Here is a 15,845-nt window from a genome sequence, read left to right as displayed (position 1 = left end):
ATCTCCTAGAGTTCTGAGCCCCTTGAAGGCAGGGACCATGTATTATTCATCTTTACATCCTTTAGTGCACTACCTGGCACACGATGGGTGTTGAAATTAAGATAAACTATTGAAGAACTCTTTTAAATCATGAGAAGTACACTTATGAAGCTTTGTTTTAAGAGATGGCAAAGCAATGCTTGGCGCAAGTAGATGCTATAATACTCACTGGTTGATTATTTCATTTTAGGCAAGTAAACACAAACGTCTCTATGAAGACTAACCAATGACAAATGAAACAGGTGGCCTGTGACCTATTTATTGGGTCTAAAATAATGAAAACATAGAGAGGGTTTAAAAAGTATTGTTATCCATTGGAAAGGTACTTGAACATGTTGTTAACATAATTCACAAACAACAAAAAGCACCAGATTTTAAAGGAACTTTTTGGGAAGATGGAAATGTTCTAACACTAGACTGTGGTGATGGCTGCACAATATAAACTTACCAGAAATCCTTGAACTGTTCTCTTACAATGGGTGAATTTCATGGTATGTAAATTATAGTTCAATAAAGCATTTTTTAAAAATGACCAGTATTTGGTGTAATCCAGGAGTAACATAACCTCCCTGTTTCCTAGAAAATTGGCCCATGGGCATTTTCCTTCTAAACCCAAATCACATAAATAGTGGTAAATGTAGAAAGTTAAAATTGCAGTTTCGTCGGGTGCCAAATAAAGCTCAAAGAGGTAGCATCTAACTGGGTCAATTTTACCTTTTTCCCTACAATCCTCTTCTGGACACCAAATGTCAAGACCCACCTGTGCTCTGCAGAGCCTGTGTAACTTTTCCTCAACGCCTGCAGCCTGGCCTCCATCTCTTAGGGCAGTGGTTCTCAGAGTATGGTGCCCGTGCCACTGGCAGGGGCATCACCCACTGAATCAGAATTGCTGGGGGTGGAGCCCGGGGAAGCACAAACCCTTGGCAGCTGTCATGTAGTGTAGTGTGAGAGGCCCTGCCACAGATGGTCCCCAAGGAACTGCCATGGTCACCATCTCTGTCAGGATCAGGGTCATCTTGGTTGAAGCCAGAGCCGGGACAAGGAGAGGGGCCCTCCTCGGAAACAGAGAGGTCTGCTTTCAGGACCCCATCTCCCAGGTCCTGGAGCTTTAAGCTCCTTGACCTTGTCAAGCTCTCTGAGTTCAGAGAGGCCCACACTTCCAGAAAGATCCTGAACAGATGCAGAGAAAAGGCAGGGGAGGGGTATGGAAGTCCACCGCTCCAGGATCTCTGAATGCTATTTGATACAGTGGGAACACGAGAAAATTCTTCCCATTTCAAAAATATGCACAACATTTGTTCTTTAAAATGGCGGCAGAGAATGCTGGAAAAGAGGTGGTTCAATCATTGTCTTTTTCAGAATATAAAGTGGAACACTTTCCTACAGGAGGCAGAAATAAAGCCACATACCAAAACGGAGCTCCCCTCACTTTATGTGATGGACATGTTCCCAAATGGCTATAAACAAATAAAATGACTGTATATCAAGTCATATTTTTAAAGTACCAGAAATACAAGTCGTATTTTTAAGCCTATAATTTAAAGGATTATAATGGCAGTCTCCTTTATAAAGACAATGTCTTCTAATTCGATTCCTTTGTAACTATGGATTTTTGAATATTGCTCATCTAAACACTCATGAACATGTGGAAGTGATATGTGGAGTGTGACATGTGGAATCTATGGGTTTGGGGGCTTCTCTGCAGCAGAGGACGTGGAGAAGGATAAGCGTAAAGACATCCCCCTTCGGGGACTAAGATGATGGGGAAAGTATACCTACAAGTTTCCCATCACTGTTCCCTTGTCCCATAACGTGAAGCAGAAACAGCAGCCAGTTTGCCAAATCACAATCTCTCCTCAGAACAGCTATTAAGCATAAGTCTAACAATCCAACTATATGCACATGAGGGGAGAAAATGGTACAGTTGTGACACCAGCTATATACATATATTTTAAGCAAATACTAAGCTGAGCTGCAGTTTCACCCTCACTCATATCACTTTGGGAATTATTTAGGGGAGGGGTGCAACTAGGGTAATTATGGATGGAACGCCAAGCCAGACTTCAAATGTCTTGGCTCCTATCAGGAAAAAAATGCTATTTAACGAGAACTTACTGTTGCTAATGTTCCTGTAACTGCCATCAACTGTTCTCTAGTTGGTATTAATTAGTTGGCTGAGGCGTTTTTAACAGGAAGGTGTGGCTGGAAAGATGTCTCCCCATCTCAGAGAAATTGTTTCAGGAGATGGGTGGTGAAGAGTGGAGGCAGGAGAAGCTGAGAGCTCTGTGAGCAAGATGACGAGCCTAGCTGTCGGTTCCTGTGATATGTCAACCGTGCTACCCGTTTGCAGGAAACACATATAAAATTTTATTGGAGCAATCCTGCCCCCCTTTACTTACATAAGGGAAAATATAAATCAGCCAGAAATAACACCGGCCAGCTAGAGCAGCAAGTAAAGCCAAAATAATACCACCCAGAGTAGCACTTCACCATGAATGTAATATTTCACTAACTGGGAAAGCAAAAGCCCAGGCTGGGTTGATGAGCACAGCCCAGGGCGCTCTGGGGTGGGGTTGGCCATGAAGGGGAAAGTGGGAAGACCATGGTCTTGGTGGCCAAGCACCAGCCTGCTGTCCACACCTTCTCTGAGCCCCCGTTTCCATACCTGCAAAGGGTGGATAAAAATTCCTGCCTCATTAGGTTGTTGTATGGATAACATGGGATCTTGGTGGTGAAACGAGGGAATACAGAGGCTGTAAAGAGCCGGCCCTCAATAAATCTAAGCTGAATCTCAATTTCTGTATAAGTCAGCAGACAGGAGAACCAACCCCTGAGATTGTCTTAGGACTGTTTTCTTTCCAATTAGTGATTCAGTGTCAGTTGATCTCTCCCTTCCTTCTTGCCTGCCATCCATCCATCCATCTACCCATCCATCCAGATGTCTCTGTCGAACATCTTTTCTAGGCACTGAGCTATGATCGGGAAATATGATGGTAAGCAACACAAACATGGGCCCTGCCCATGACAACCTTAAAGCAGACAAAAAATTAAATCAATTTTACAATGAGGTGAAATAAGAGGAATGATTAAGTACTGGGTGCAAAGGGAATGGAGAGCAGAAACACCTAACACTGACTGCTGGGGGAGTCCCTGGATGAAATGACACTGAACAGGAGAACCTGCAGGATGAGAAGTTAGCCAAGCAGAACAATCATCATGACCATGCAGGTGGGTGGAGTGCTCCGAGAGGAGGGGAGGGTCAGACTCCCTGGAGTCCAGCTTACAGACGTAATAAATACATGGTTCTCCAGCTGAACAAGGTCATTGAGTCATGCTAAGTAAAGGCGTTGGGGGGTATGGGCAGTGATGAGACCGGGGCAGGCCTTAAAGGACTTTGTAAGCCAAGCTGAGGAGTTTAGACCTTATGTGAATGGTGGATAAAACCACAACAGCTTGGCAAGCCATGAGACCTTTCTGGGGTCCCTTGATTTCCTCATCTATAAAGTGAGGGTAGAGTAGATGGTCACCAAGGTTCCTTCGATGGACTAACGGAGGCACTTAAATTCTGCAGATACCCAAGACCTGGGGACGTGCCCAGCAGGCTTAGAAAGTGCTGCTTCTTTGATGGAACAAACAACGCCAATGGCTCACGCTCTGTGTTCAGGTTATCTTTAAATGCGGCCCGAAGCCTTTTCTTTCACATTATTCCATTTGAGTCCTGGAAATATGTTAGCCTGGAGCAAGACTAAGCCAGAAACAGCAAGAGGAGAGCTCTGGTTGAGGAAAGGTAAATCTAAGAGAATGATCACACTAAGCTTTCCATTACATTAGCTTTAAATGGAAACCCACCCAGATGGCAAGAGCACCTCGGAATTAGGTAAAACAAAAGAATATCCAGAAGGAACAAAGGGCTGTATGTTTGTGAGAATCTGGAACAAGACTCCTCACTTTGGTTTCCAGAATCCTAAATTAAAAGATGTCCTGGTGCACTTATTTTGAGGAGATGGTTATCTTTTCAGTATCAGCGTCTGTTTCTAAATTAAATTTTGGATGTTGGTGGGGAATTAAGAAGAATGTTTAATGAGGCCCATCAGCCTTGCCGGGTTTCTACCTCAGGCAGCCCCTCTGGCTGGCCCTCTTCCTACTCACTTTAAGAGGCCTCAGGAAGGTACAATTTTCTCATCACTGTATGACACAGAAAACCCCAGCCCCTATCATGCTGGCAACTTCAGAAACCCTTAGAAAGTCTAGCTAAAATTAACTCCTTCAAATTTTTTAGCACAACTTGATCCTAAATGTAAGTTCCTTTGTTTTGCTCTCCTAGAGGTTGAAGTAGGTGGGGGAAGGAAGATATAATTGTTCTCTTACTAAATCCCCCTTCCTTTCTACTTCCCCAGAGCAAAGGAGAAGAGTGAGGACAAAGGCCAAAAAAGAGAGGAAGGCAGAGGAGAACAGAGAGATAAGGAGGCGAGAAGACTGAAGAGGTGGAGGAGGGAGGGGGAGGGAGGGGGAGGGAGGGGGAGGGAGGGGGAGGGAGGGGGAGGGAGGGGGTTTGGAGTGCGGAAAGGCGCTGAGGTATCTGCGGCTGTGGCCTGGAGCCACCCACCTCTGTCCTCTGAACACTGCCCCTGAGGATACAGCTCTGCCTGGACCTTACAAAGAGCTACAAAGGCGGTGGGGAGACTGAGCTAGACAGCACTACAGTGAATGAGGGGACGATGGCTAGCACAGGTGAAGATTTTGTAGACAATCTCGATTTCATATATTCTATTCTGGAAGGTCACCCAACTTTTGTGGTTGACACAACCCTGCCTTCCCACACCCACATGCCTCCTCCACGGCTGAGTGGTTTCCCCCGTCCCTGTGCACACCCAGGAAGCCCAGAGCCAGGATAACAGTCTTTACAAGTCCTGCTCCTCCAGAAGCACCCAACGCAAGGCCTGAGGGAGCCTGTCCAGGAATCACGTTTGCCGTCAGAGACATGGTACTTGGAGGCAACAGAACAGAATGGGGAAAGGCATGGATTCCGGAGTCTGGTGGCTCAGGCCCACAATCCGGCCTGCCTCCTACCAGAGGTATGATCTCGGGCAAATTACTTACTGCCCTGTTCCTCAGTTTCCCAGGCTGTAAGTTGGAGATGATGCCAGTACCTGCCTGGGAAGGGTGTGGTGAGGATGAAGCAAGTTAACACACGTAAAGCACATGGGAGTGCTTGGCCCACAGCGCAGGCCACAGGGACTGCTGGTTCTTATTATTTTACCACGATAAAGGGCAAAGTCACAGAAGCAAACAGTTTTAGACTTCAGCATCTCTGAAGTAGGGGTTAACCCAGGGATAAGAAGATGACATTTGTGGAAAAGTAGAAAGCTCCTTCAGATGACTTGGGTCTCTCCTGATAGATTATTTAGTGAGTCTAATACCTCGTATTACAGATGAGAAGGCAAAGGCCCAGAGAATGAGTAGCCTGACCAATTGCTGCAAAGTGAGTGCAGGGAAGGGAGTTTACAGAATAAAACCCAGGCTCTGAACTCCCTACCACTGTTTGCCTCGCTGAGCCAATATGCCAATGAGCCTTTCTACTCCATGTTTAGTTTGACTACTTACTTATTTCAGTGGTTTATTTGATTTAGTTTTTGAGATGATCTGGATAATCAGGGGAAGTAGTTTCAATATGAGGTGTCAAAAGTTTAATGATTATTTAGATTCTTTTGCAATTCATGTGTATAGATGGATTTTCTCGACCATGGATGCAATGGGAAAAAATCTAGAGCCAACATCCACCTTTTGCTCTTTTTTTAGGAGGTTGGAGGGAGTCCTGACAAAAGCACAGAATATGGTTAGAACTGGATTACATGATCAATCATCAAAGCAGGGAGCCCACTCTTTATCCGTACATGTGTTTTGAAGGTTTCCTGAATCAGAGGGCAGCACTGGGGCAGAATTGTTGGGGGTGCCTGCTGGGAACCTGTAGGTGTATAGAAGCTGAATGGGCTTCCTCTTTAAAACACTGAAGTTCACTTTTTTTTCTGTCATTTTGAGTTCCATAGACATTCAATTTATGGCTGTTGGCATGCAAAGGAAACAGGATAACTCAGAGGTTACAAAATAACTCCTTTAACATTGATCTTGATAGAACCCCAGCAGAGGAAAGGAAACTTTTAGCAGCCAGAATGGTCCCTTTATGGTAAATCAGATCATGTCCATCCTTGGTCCAAGATGCTGTGATGGTTCCGAGTTCTTCCAAAGGCTATGAGGCCCTATGTGGCCCTACCTGTCTCCTCTCCAAGTGCCTCTCTCTCTCACTCCAACCCCAGTGCTCCTCCTGCAGACCCTCGACCATACCTGATCTACCCCGTCATTCCCCCAACACTATCTCTGGCTCTACTTTTTCCTTTTCTCCATATCATTGGTCACTTTCTAAGCTACAATGTAATTTTATTATGTTTACTGTTCATTATCTCCTCTCCATTAGAATGTGAGTTCCAGGAAGGCAGAAGCCTTGTCTGTTTTGTTCTCAGGTGAATCACCAGTGCCTGGCACCCAGAGGACTCAATAAATATTTGTTGGACAAATGAGAAACTTGCTAAAGTGCTACTGGGGCGGTAACCTCCACTGAGACTCTGTTTGCCTGAGAAATAAATGGCCTCCCTTTGAAGTACCTCTTTCTCTTTCCATAGTGCGAGCTTGCATCTCTCTTGCCGTCAGATCACCTCCCTCCTTAGACCCAAGTGTGGTCGTGTGCATTTCTCCTGGCCATGGGGCAAGGCTGAAGTGCAAAGCCCACAGCCACCACACTTGTCCTAGCTCTCAGGCGGAGTTCTGGAGACAGCGCCCTGGGCCTGAGCTGAGATATTCTTGCTCCACCTGTTCAGGAAGAGGGCGTGTGGCTCTGACTTCTCAGTGTCAGCCTGGGGCGCTCACAATAGAGTGACACTTGGCCACACCAGCGAGGGAGGAGCACTGCCACCACTGCTCCTGGGCAGCAGCAGGGGCCCTGGTGTCTCCAAAGCTGGGGGCCCCAGGGGGATTCATCCTCCAGCACAGCTGGAGAGTCTCCAGCAGCCCCCAGCTCTGAGCTGTGGATCCCGCTCCGGCCCCTGCCTCTCCCGACTCTCCCACGCCTTGTTAGTGCCTCTGCCACAGGTGGGTGGTGGTGAAACCCAGTCTTTGTCAGCCTTGCTCATCTGAGGTCCCAGCAAAAGAGGTGGTGAAACCCAGGGGTGAAACTCGGGGCAGAGATGTAGTTTTGGATTGCAGTTATCCCTCCTATCTCTAACTCCATTACTGAGAATAAATGAGATGGCTACAAAATAGGACTCAAAAAGGAAGGTGAAAGGAATCATGTATTTCATAAAAAAGAGCGAAGACTTTTCTTTTGGTCTCGCCTACCAACTCTTGCCATGTCCATGATCTCATCTCCAAAGACCTGAGGGTTTTTTTTTTTTAATTTAATAGCCCATAATTACTTAATCATTCCAGCTCTGCCACTTGTTCTCAGCTTTAAGTGCCAGATAAACACGTTGTTTATTAAGGAGATAGCCTAAATTCATGGAAAAACCAAAACAATTTGAGAATTTCTTAACAGTGATTCCTGTCTTACAATTAAAGCATGAAAGGAGGAAAAAAAGTGTTGAAATACTAAAATGGTTTCCTTCTCAAGGTTTGTTTGCTTAGAAACTCAAACTTAAAAATTTAAATTTCAACCTGAGTGTTAGTTTTTGCACTCGAAATCAATGTGCTCTCCACATCAGCAATTCTTAACCAGCACGTGGGCTGCTGGTGAGCCTCGGAGTACCTTAAACCCTTACCAATGCTGCCGATCGCTTTTGATCAGTGTGAAAACTCTACTTCTGCTGTGGTCGGGCTTCAGGGGACTGTTGGGCCATGTGTTTCAGGCAGAACAGGATCAGCTGAGCTGAGGGCATACTCAGGGTACTGGTGAGCCCGGATGGAGAGGTAAAAAGCACCCAGAAAGCTCCATGTCTATGGGAATGTGGAGAATGTTGCCTCATGAGTATGTGGGAGAACTCAGCTAGGGTGATGGCCAGGAAGAGATGGCGAAGTCAACAAGCCACAACCGTGAAGGCAATCTGATCCCTCAAGTGTGCCATGAAAAAGTCTAAAATCAAAGTAAGACAGTAAGACTGAGAACCACCCCTCTAGCCTTTGATTAATAGGAAATGTGAACAGGAGGAGAAAATTATGAGAAGAAATAGATTTTAAACCCTAATACATATCTTAAAGCTGGAACGTGATTCTGAAATTTGAGCTAAAGAGTCACTGACTGTAAAAGGAAAATTTAAAAACCAAAAAAAAAAAAAAGACACCGGCTATAAGATAAAACCCAGAAAACATTAAAAAAAGATAAGGAAAAATTGGCCATTGGATTTCAAAAAACAAAAAACAAAAAATGAACCAACAAAAAACAAAAAATGAACCAACAAAAAAACCCATTTCAATCCCTGTGGTACATACCTTCCAGTGAGGCCTGTAAGTCTTTCATATTTTGATCTAGAAGCTGTGAAGGAAGGAATCCTGAGCCTGTCTGGGGCTTGGGGTCTGGCTCTCCTGGGGCCGCAGTGGGTGCTGGCTCCTTCAGCCGACCGTCTCCAAACACAGCAGCCCACTCTTTGCTGAACTCGCCCTCTTCCAGGGAGGAAGCGTTGAAGATTTCACTCAACAGCAGCAGGTCATCTTTGTCAGCACCTTCAGGTTCCGGGGTCCCTGCCATTGGGCCCAGGCAAGCTGATCAAAGCAACAGAACACGAAACATATCACCACCAAGGGCCCAGGCCCTAGGGAATAAATGTAGTGGGGGCTGGGATGGGACAGACCAGGTGATGGCTAGATTTTTTAAAAAGTTCATCAAAATATAAATTAATCCCCTTATAGCCTCTCAAGAAATTTTGGAATTAAATTTCTAGTCCCATTGAAACCAAGCAATACCCTGTGAGGACTTCCTGGGGACAGCCCCACCCCCCATGTCCCCTGCCTCTTGTTCGTATAAAAGCTTTAGTCTCCTAGGCCTTCCTAGAGTTCGAAAGAGCAAATTTAATCAGAGAAGTAAAAAAACAAAAACAGAAACAAAGGAACACAGTCAAACAAGACAAAATAATAATAGCTGAGCCATAAAACAAAGTCAAAGACCTTTAGTTTCTCCTCAAGGGTTATAGATAATATCCTGCGCCATATCCTTGAGTTGTTTTACAGATACTAAAACCCCCACCCAGTGGAGGAAGTTAACTACATGCTGACCACCAGCATGTAGACGGGTTGGAACCAGAAGGTTGCTGACTGAGATTCCTGTAACATCACCTTGTTACCTTACCATCAACCAATCAGAGAACTGTGTATGAGTTGATCAGACACCCTGCAAGCCACACCCCTAAGCTTGCCTTTAAAACCCTTTCACTAAAAGCCATCGTGGAGTTCTGGTCTTTTGAGCATGAGCTGCCCGTCCTCCTTGCTTGGCTCTACAATAAATGCTGTACTCTCCTTCACCGCAACCTGGTGTCAGTAAATTGGCTTTGCTGCTAGTTGGGCAAGTGGACCCTTGTTTAGTTCTCACTCACTCTCTTTCCTTCAAAGCAAGTCCAGTTTCTGAGCATCATTAGAATTGCATTGAAATAGTTTCCACAAAATTCTAGAGTGTTGGTTTCTCCTTAATATAAAAGCACATTTACCACCAATACATTTCTCAGACATGAAACAAAGCCAGGATTGAAGGCATGTTGGAGATCTTAGTTCCTTGTTTGTATAGCTTCCCAAATCTTCCCACACAAGCCCTAAATTCACAACCAACGCACCATGTGGCAGCCTGCCCTGCCATCCAGGATGAGAAGGGGAGCCTCACCAGGCCCAGACTGACCCAGGGAGATGGGAGGAGAGGTATCAGGAAGTCTAACAATGACCAAGAAAGACATCCTTGCTTCCTGTCTCATTTGCGGCACCCCAACTGCATAAAGCAAAGGAAAAGCAGGTCTGGTTTGCCTGAGGGCAGTGGTGAAAGAATGACAGGAAAACAGGGCAAATCACACACGGAACCACTAGAGGATGAGCTTCACAGACTAAAGACACAGCCCTGGAGGGTTGGAGTGAGCACTGGACCAAAGGAGGAGCCCCTGGACCATCCTTTACTTGCTGTGTGACTTTGGCAAGACCCTTAACCCCTCTGGGCCTCTGTTTTTTCATCTATAAAATTTTATTAATAATGCCCACTTGAATATCATCAGGAAGATCAAAAGAAATACAACTGAAACCTCATTGCCGGTCCAGAAGAAAGACTTTAGAGATTCATTCTTACAATATGAATACTGACAAACTACTAAATAGTGAGTACAAGTAGAATGGGGGCATTACTATCACAAATCCTATAACCTTTCATTGAGTTTTCCACATATTTTGAAAACCAAGAATTGAAGATTTTTTTAAACTCTGGCTTTGTTATGGTGTCTAATTGCCACTTGGAAACTACAAACATTTTTGTTGTTAAGTCATGAAGAGAGGGAACAATCATGATTTATATTTTCTCTGAGCTAGATGGTAATGCTAACACTGTCATATTAAGTGAGATGAACAGGTTTCCCTCAAATATATGAGATAATTTTTTAAAAGCCTTCACATGAATTAGATAAAGCTCTTATATCTCTGTCGGCTTTAATGGATTTATTTTCAACAACACTTTATAGAAAGATCTATGATAGACGGGATTTTGGATGTGCTGCTCGGACTGGCTATCCATCAGGGAGGGGAGGGGTCCAGGCATGCTCATATCACTGTGGTTTAAAAATAGTGGCGAAATACCACCTTAATTGGACAGCTGTCTAATTTAAGCATTCTTCTTGTTTGTGTTATCACAGAGGTTTGCACTAAGATATAGCCTGTAGGTGTGGTGGTGAGAAGATTGGGAAAATGGCATTTTACTAAACAGGCTTCCGAGACAGTTCTGTAGTGACAGAGTAGTGCAGGAACCACTTAGGCCTGTGCATGGTAGGGAAGGCAGGGCAGGAGAGGTGACGCAGCTCACCGCTGTGAACAAAAGAAGGAACCTCAGCTGTGACAGGGTGTGTCCATCAACATGCATTTGGGTGTCCTTCCTCCCTCTCCCTCAGTCTCTCTCAGCATCACCCTTTTTACATCTATTAACTTCACAAATCTCTGTACTTCCTACTTTCAGTTGGGACCTGAGTGCCCAAGTCTTTTCTCATGGTTTACTTTCTGGCCTGACTGAAACCAGATGATTGCTGAACCAAACTCCTTTTATTGGAACCAATTCAAGTTGATGTACAGGCCCTAGAGAAACAGATGACTTTAAACGAACATTGAAAATTATGTGCATTCCTCCCAAAGTCACTTTACAGCTCTCCACTGAGTCAAACCCTGGGGGAGCCTTCATTGCTTTCATCTAGATGTCAATACAGGGAAAATCACAACCAACATTAGCAACTACAAATAATAAACCTTGAGAGCCTTTCAGAAATAACCACAGACTGGAAGAGCTCTTTGTGTTTACTGTTTCGGTTTTGTGCGATGGCATTTAGAGTAGACCTCTTTGGGTTTCGCTAACTTAGCATCCCTTTCCTCCTCCTCTTTAGTTTCCCTTCGGGGAGACACCTTCTCCTCTGATCCTGGTGAGATACCACTTAAGATGCCTCACCACCTCATCCCAGGTGGATGTGTGACCTAGGCTGGCCAGAGTCTTTCATTTCTCAGGGCATGGTGACTGGCTCAGGGATGGGCATATGCCAGAGGCTTCCCTGAGTTTGGAATATGGAAGCTGGAAGGAAGAAGGGCTCTCTTCTTTGGAATTCTAAGTTCTAAAGATGCAGAGTTGAGGCTCCCAGTGATGACAGAGCCAAACAGGGAGGGAAGAGTTAGAAACAGAATCCTGACAACCCTGTTTAAGCCCCTGGATACAGCCTTGCTTAAAGTCAATCCACCTAAGTTACATGGACCAATATCCATACATTCTTTTATTTTCTTTTAATTTTAAAGCTAAACTATTTAGAGACGGATTTCTATTACTTCCAACCAAATGATTCCCAACTAATAATCTATCCTATCCAACTCAAATTTAGTGACTGAAATAAGAAAAGGACCCACAGGGAGGATGATACTGTCCAGAGCTAGTTCTGAATTGAGATTTAGTCTAAGGTCTACCATTGAATGTGGCCTATTACTTAGTGTCCTGGTTATTTAACAGTTAAAGCAGGCTGCACTGTGGATATTTTCTCTTTTAAGAAAACTTGTTAGCTGAAAGCAATGAAACTGACAATGACTTGAACCTGAAAACAGGGAAACCTCCTAATTATTGCCCGGATAATTAAGATGCTTGAAATTACTGTACATAACTTGTAAGAAAATTACAAGTAGAAAAGGACAGGTTTAGGTCTGTAACCAGATAAGTCAAGACTTGAAAAATAACACTAGTCAGTTGGCTCTTAAGAATCATGCTATCATTTTCTTTGGAAATAATTCAACTCAACTGTGAGAAAATGAGGACACACAAAGATACGATAAGCTCTTTGAGAGAAGCCTGGTGAGAGTTACAACTGGAGTCACAGCCTCCACCGTGTAGATGAGCAAGCGTTGCTCCTGGGTTACGGAGCCTCACCCTGCCTTTGTCTTAAAGAATGAACAAAGAGATCGCAGGGGCCAAATCCATAGATACTCCTCCCAGCCCCCTTCATGCCCTTGCTGGCTCTCAAGTCTCCATGTTTACTTTCCTATCAGTAACCCAACCGCAGATATTACTACAAAAAAAAAGGGCAACACATGTGACATACTCAAATTCTCACTGCTTGGCCTCCAGCTCTACGACTCTTCACGCACTCCCTCATCCTTTGCAAGATTAGCCCTCCCTATGCTCTCCCCATGCTTGTGGGAGCCTGCTCTGCTCCCAGTATTATTCCAACATCAGCATCTGTAATCGTTCATTCTCCAAGGCTTCCTCTCCCTGACCTCAGGTGTGTGCACAGCCAACAATGTCAATCTTCACTTGATATTGCTGTCTCTCCCCACACACCCCCTGTCAACTTACTGTCCTAGTTTCTTCTTTCTTCTACAGCCACACACTCTACTTTATCACCACTCTTTTTGGGGCTGTCTGTAATCAAGTTCCTGCCCCCACCTACATTGAAGTGGCCCTCTTGAAGGTTAACAGAGAGATCCTCATGGCAGATTCCAATCCCCTTTGCTCAGGCTTTGACCTCTGTAGCACTTTGCACTAATGCCCACTCTGGAAATGTTGTCATCTCCTGTGAGTCCCCATCAAGTGGCTCTCTTGGATGTCCTCCTATCTCCTTGACAATACTTTCCCTGCTGCCTCTTCCTATTCTGGTTGCCCTTAAGATTTCCTCCTAAGCCATCATCTCTCTCTTCCCTACATTCTCTACATAGAAGATCTCATTTGTTCTCATGGTTCCAGTGTTGCTTGGAAACATTCTCAAATCTCCATCTCCAACTCCAACTTCTTTCTTGAACTTGGATGACAAATTCCTACCTGGGGGCCCTTAGGGGTTTGCCCATTGGCGAGCCTGCTGGAGCTCCATAAAAGGCACCCTCCTGCTGTATACCTTTGCTTAATTCAGCTGTGAGGTTATTACTCCCTTCCTCAAAAACCTTCAATGGCCCCCTCTGACTCCTGAGTGAAGTAACACTCCTTATGGTGGGTTCAGGACCACTACAGTCAAGCTTTAAGGCAGCCCTTTCAGCAGCTCACCAACACTGCCTTCAGGGAAGCCTACGATTCAGCAAAACTCCTCTGCCTGCCATTCCTCAAACATGCTTTCCTGCCTTCCTGTCTGGCAACCTGCTGTTTTCTACCAATGAGATGCCCAAAGAGAAGAGTCATACTCAACTGAAAGGGATCGTATAAATCATCTCCTCTAACTCATTTTACAGATGAGGAAAAATACACCCAGGCTAGATGACCTCAAGGTCATATAATTTATTAGTTATAAATTATCTGGCTGGAGACCCTTGGCTCACAGGTCAAGTTGTTTTTTCAGTGCACCACACTGCTTTCGCTTCAGAGCCTATTAAGGGTCTCATATATAAACAAATATTTAAGTTTTGTAAAGTTTGTAGGGTTTCTAAGGTCATATGGCTCCACTGGTAGCTAGGCAAAGCTCACAGCTGCAGGCACCATGGCAGAATGGTCGAGATGACAGCCCCACTCAGCACGTTTACCCTGCCCTGCCCTGCCCAAGGATTCAAAAATAAAAACCCTATGCCTCTGGGAAAACATTCCCTAGGAGCAGTGATTCTGGCCCAGTGAGTTTTCAATGAGTGAAAACTGACCTTCAGAGGAGGCTCTCAAGTTCAGACTGAGTGTGGGTGACAGAAAGCTAATGTAGGGACCAGGTGACAGCCCACTCAGGTGATATTTTTGAAATCATACTGAGTTTCATGACCTCAGCAGAAATTAGGAAAACAGAAGATGGAAACATAACTACACAGACCCAAACTGAGAGCACAGGAAAACAAGCAGATAAATGTCACAGAAGTTCCCTTCATCTGTGTGTGAAACAGGAAGACACTCTGGTTTGCTCCCTGGTCCCCACTCTCAACATTATGACTAATTGTAAAGGCCACACGCTTGAAACACACATGAAAAACCCCAAACACCAACACTATCCTCACACTTGGGTAGGAAACCACCTTATGAAGCTGTCTAACAAGAAAAATAGTCTTCATTATTAAAAAAAGGCTCTGGTAACAAATTGTACTTGTTTGGAATTCAAGAATATTGCTTCTAAAAACTCCCTTCTGGTGAAAAAAGACATGGATAGTAATAGCAGATGGAGGAAAACCCACCCTGCCCACTCTCTGGGACACACACACACACCCCCCCCCAAACAAAAAACAAAACAAAAAACCCCTCCCCCATCAGAGAAAAAAACCCCAACAATGCTAGACCCTGAGTAGGCACTCAAAAAATACTTTTTGATGAGCCCGCAGCTCCATTGTAGCATTAGAGCTTAACATGCAAGCAATGTTACTGGAAAATTTGATACCTGGAGCAGGGGTAAAGCTACACAGAACACTACAGACTATAAGGTGATCAAATAAGAACAGTATTTGGTTTTAAAGCACACCATTATCTCATGAAAGGAACCAAGCCAGCAGTTTTCTCCCTAGGAGACTGAGGGAGACAGGGATAAGGGAAAGTTTATGAGAAAAGATAATGAGCTTAGTGTTTGACACATGGCTGTGAGGAAGCAATGGGATTCCTAGTTATATATATATATATATATATATACACACATAGGTAAGTACAGGAGACAGTTCTGAATGACTGGGCAGGACCTGGGTGCAGGGATAGAAATGCATATTACTGCTACAGGCTAAAGCTTCTCACCCAGACATATGGGAGCTAGTGAGTGAGTGTCTCAGTCATTTGCTAATTGGCCAGAATTTAGAATCGCAAGTCTGGAGATAGAAACCAAGGAAGCAGCCAAAGACAAACATTTTCATTGTAATATGAACAATTAAACCATTTTTAAATTGGTCCAGTTAGTCCTGTCCTAGACAGGGATATTTTGGATAAGGCCGAGTTAGGAGATTTAGGTGAGCTGAATTCATGGAACTCTCTTCTGCTTTATCCCACCACTTTCTGTTCAGTTATCTGAGAGTTATTTTTCTTGGACCAACTTTGAGGAACACAAGACTTTACATGTTATAACTCGTGAATTGAGACTAAGGACTGTCACATGTGGTCACAGGGTGATTTCAGAGCCACTTTCAAGTATCTCAAAATGTCACTCAGTTTCTTTTTCATTTAAAACGTTTGTATAAACTGGCTA

General features: G+C 44.4%; 1 protein-coding gene across 12 annotated transcripts in view; it reads right to left on the bottom strand.

Moving 5' to 3' along the window:
• Positions 1-15,845, bottom strand: part of ICA1 (islet cell autoantigen 1) — a 142,621-nt gene that overhangs the window by 3,847 nt on the left and 122,929 nt on the right. For 11 of the 12 annotated variants that reach the window (XM_061198532.1, XM_061198534.1, XM_061198538.1 and 8 more), the window contains one exon: positions 8,515-8,784. In XM_061198532.1, coding sequence (XP_061054515.1) covers positions 8,515-8,784 — 270 coding nt within the window. Of the gene's footprint in view, positions 1-8,514; positions 8,785-15,845 lie in introns of those variants that run through there. The other variant, XM_061198542.1, reaches the window with a different exon arrangement.

Source organism: Eubalaena glacialis, chromosome 8 (assembly GCF_028564815.1).
Source record: "Eubalaena glacialis isolate mEubGla1 chromosome 8, mEubGla1.1.hap2.+ XY, whole genome shotgun sequence".
Lineage (NCBI taxonomy): Eukaryota > Metazoa > Chordata > Mammalia > Artiodactyla > Balaenidae > Eubalaena > Eubalaena glacialis.
The sequence above is the reverse complement of the archived record's forward strand: the minus strand, read 5'-3'. Positions and strand labels throughout refer to the sequence as shown.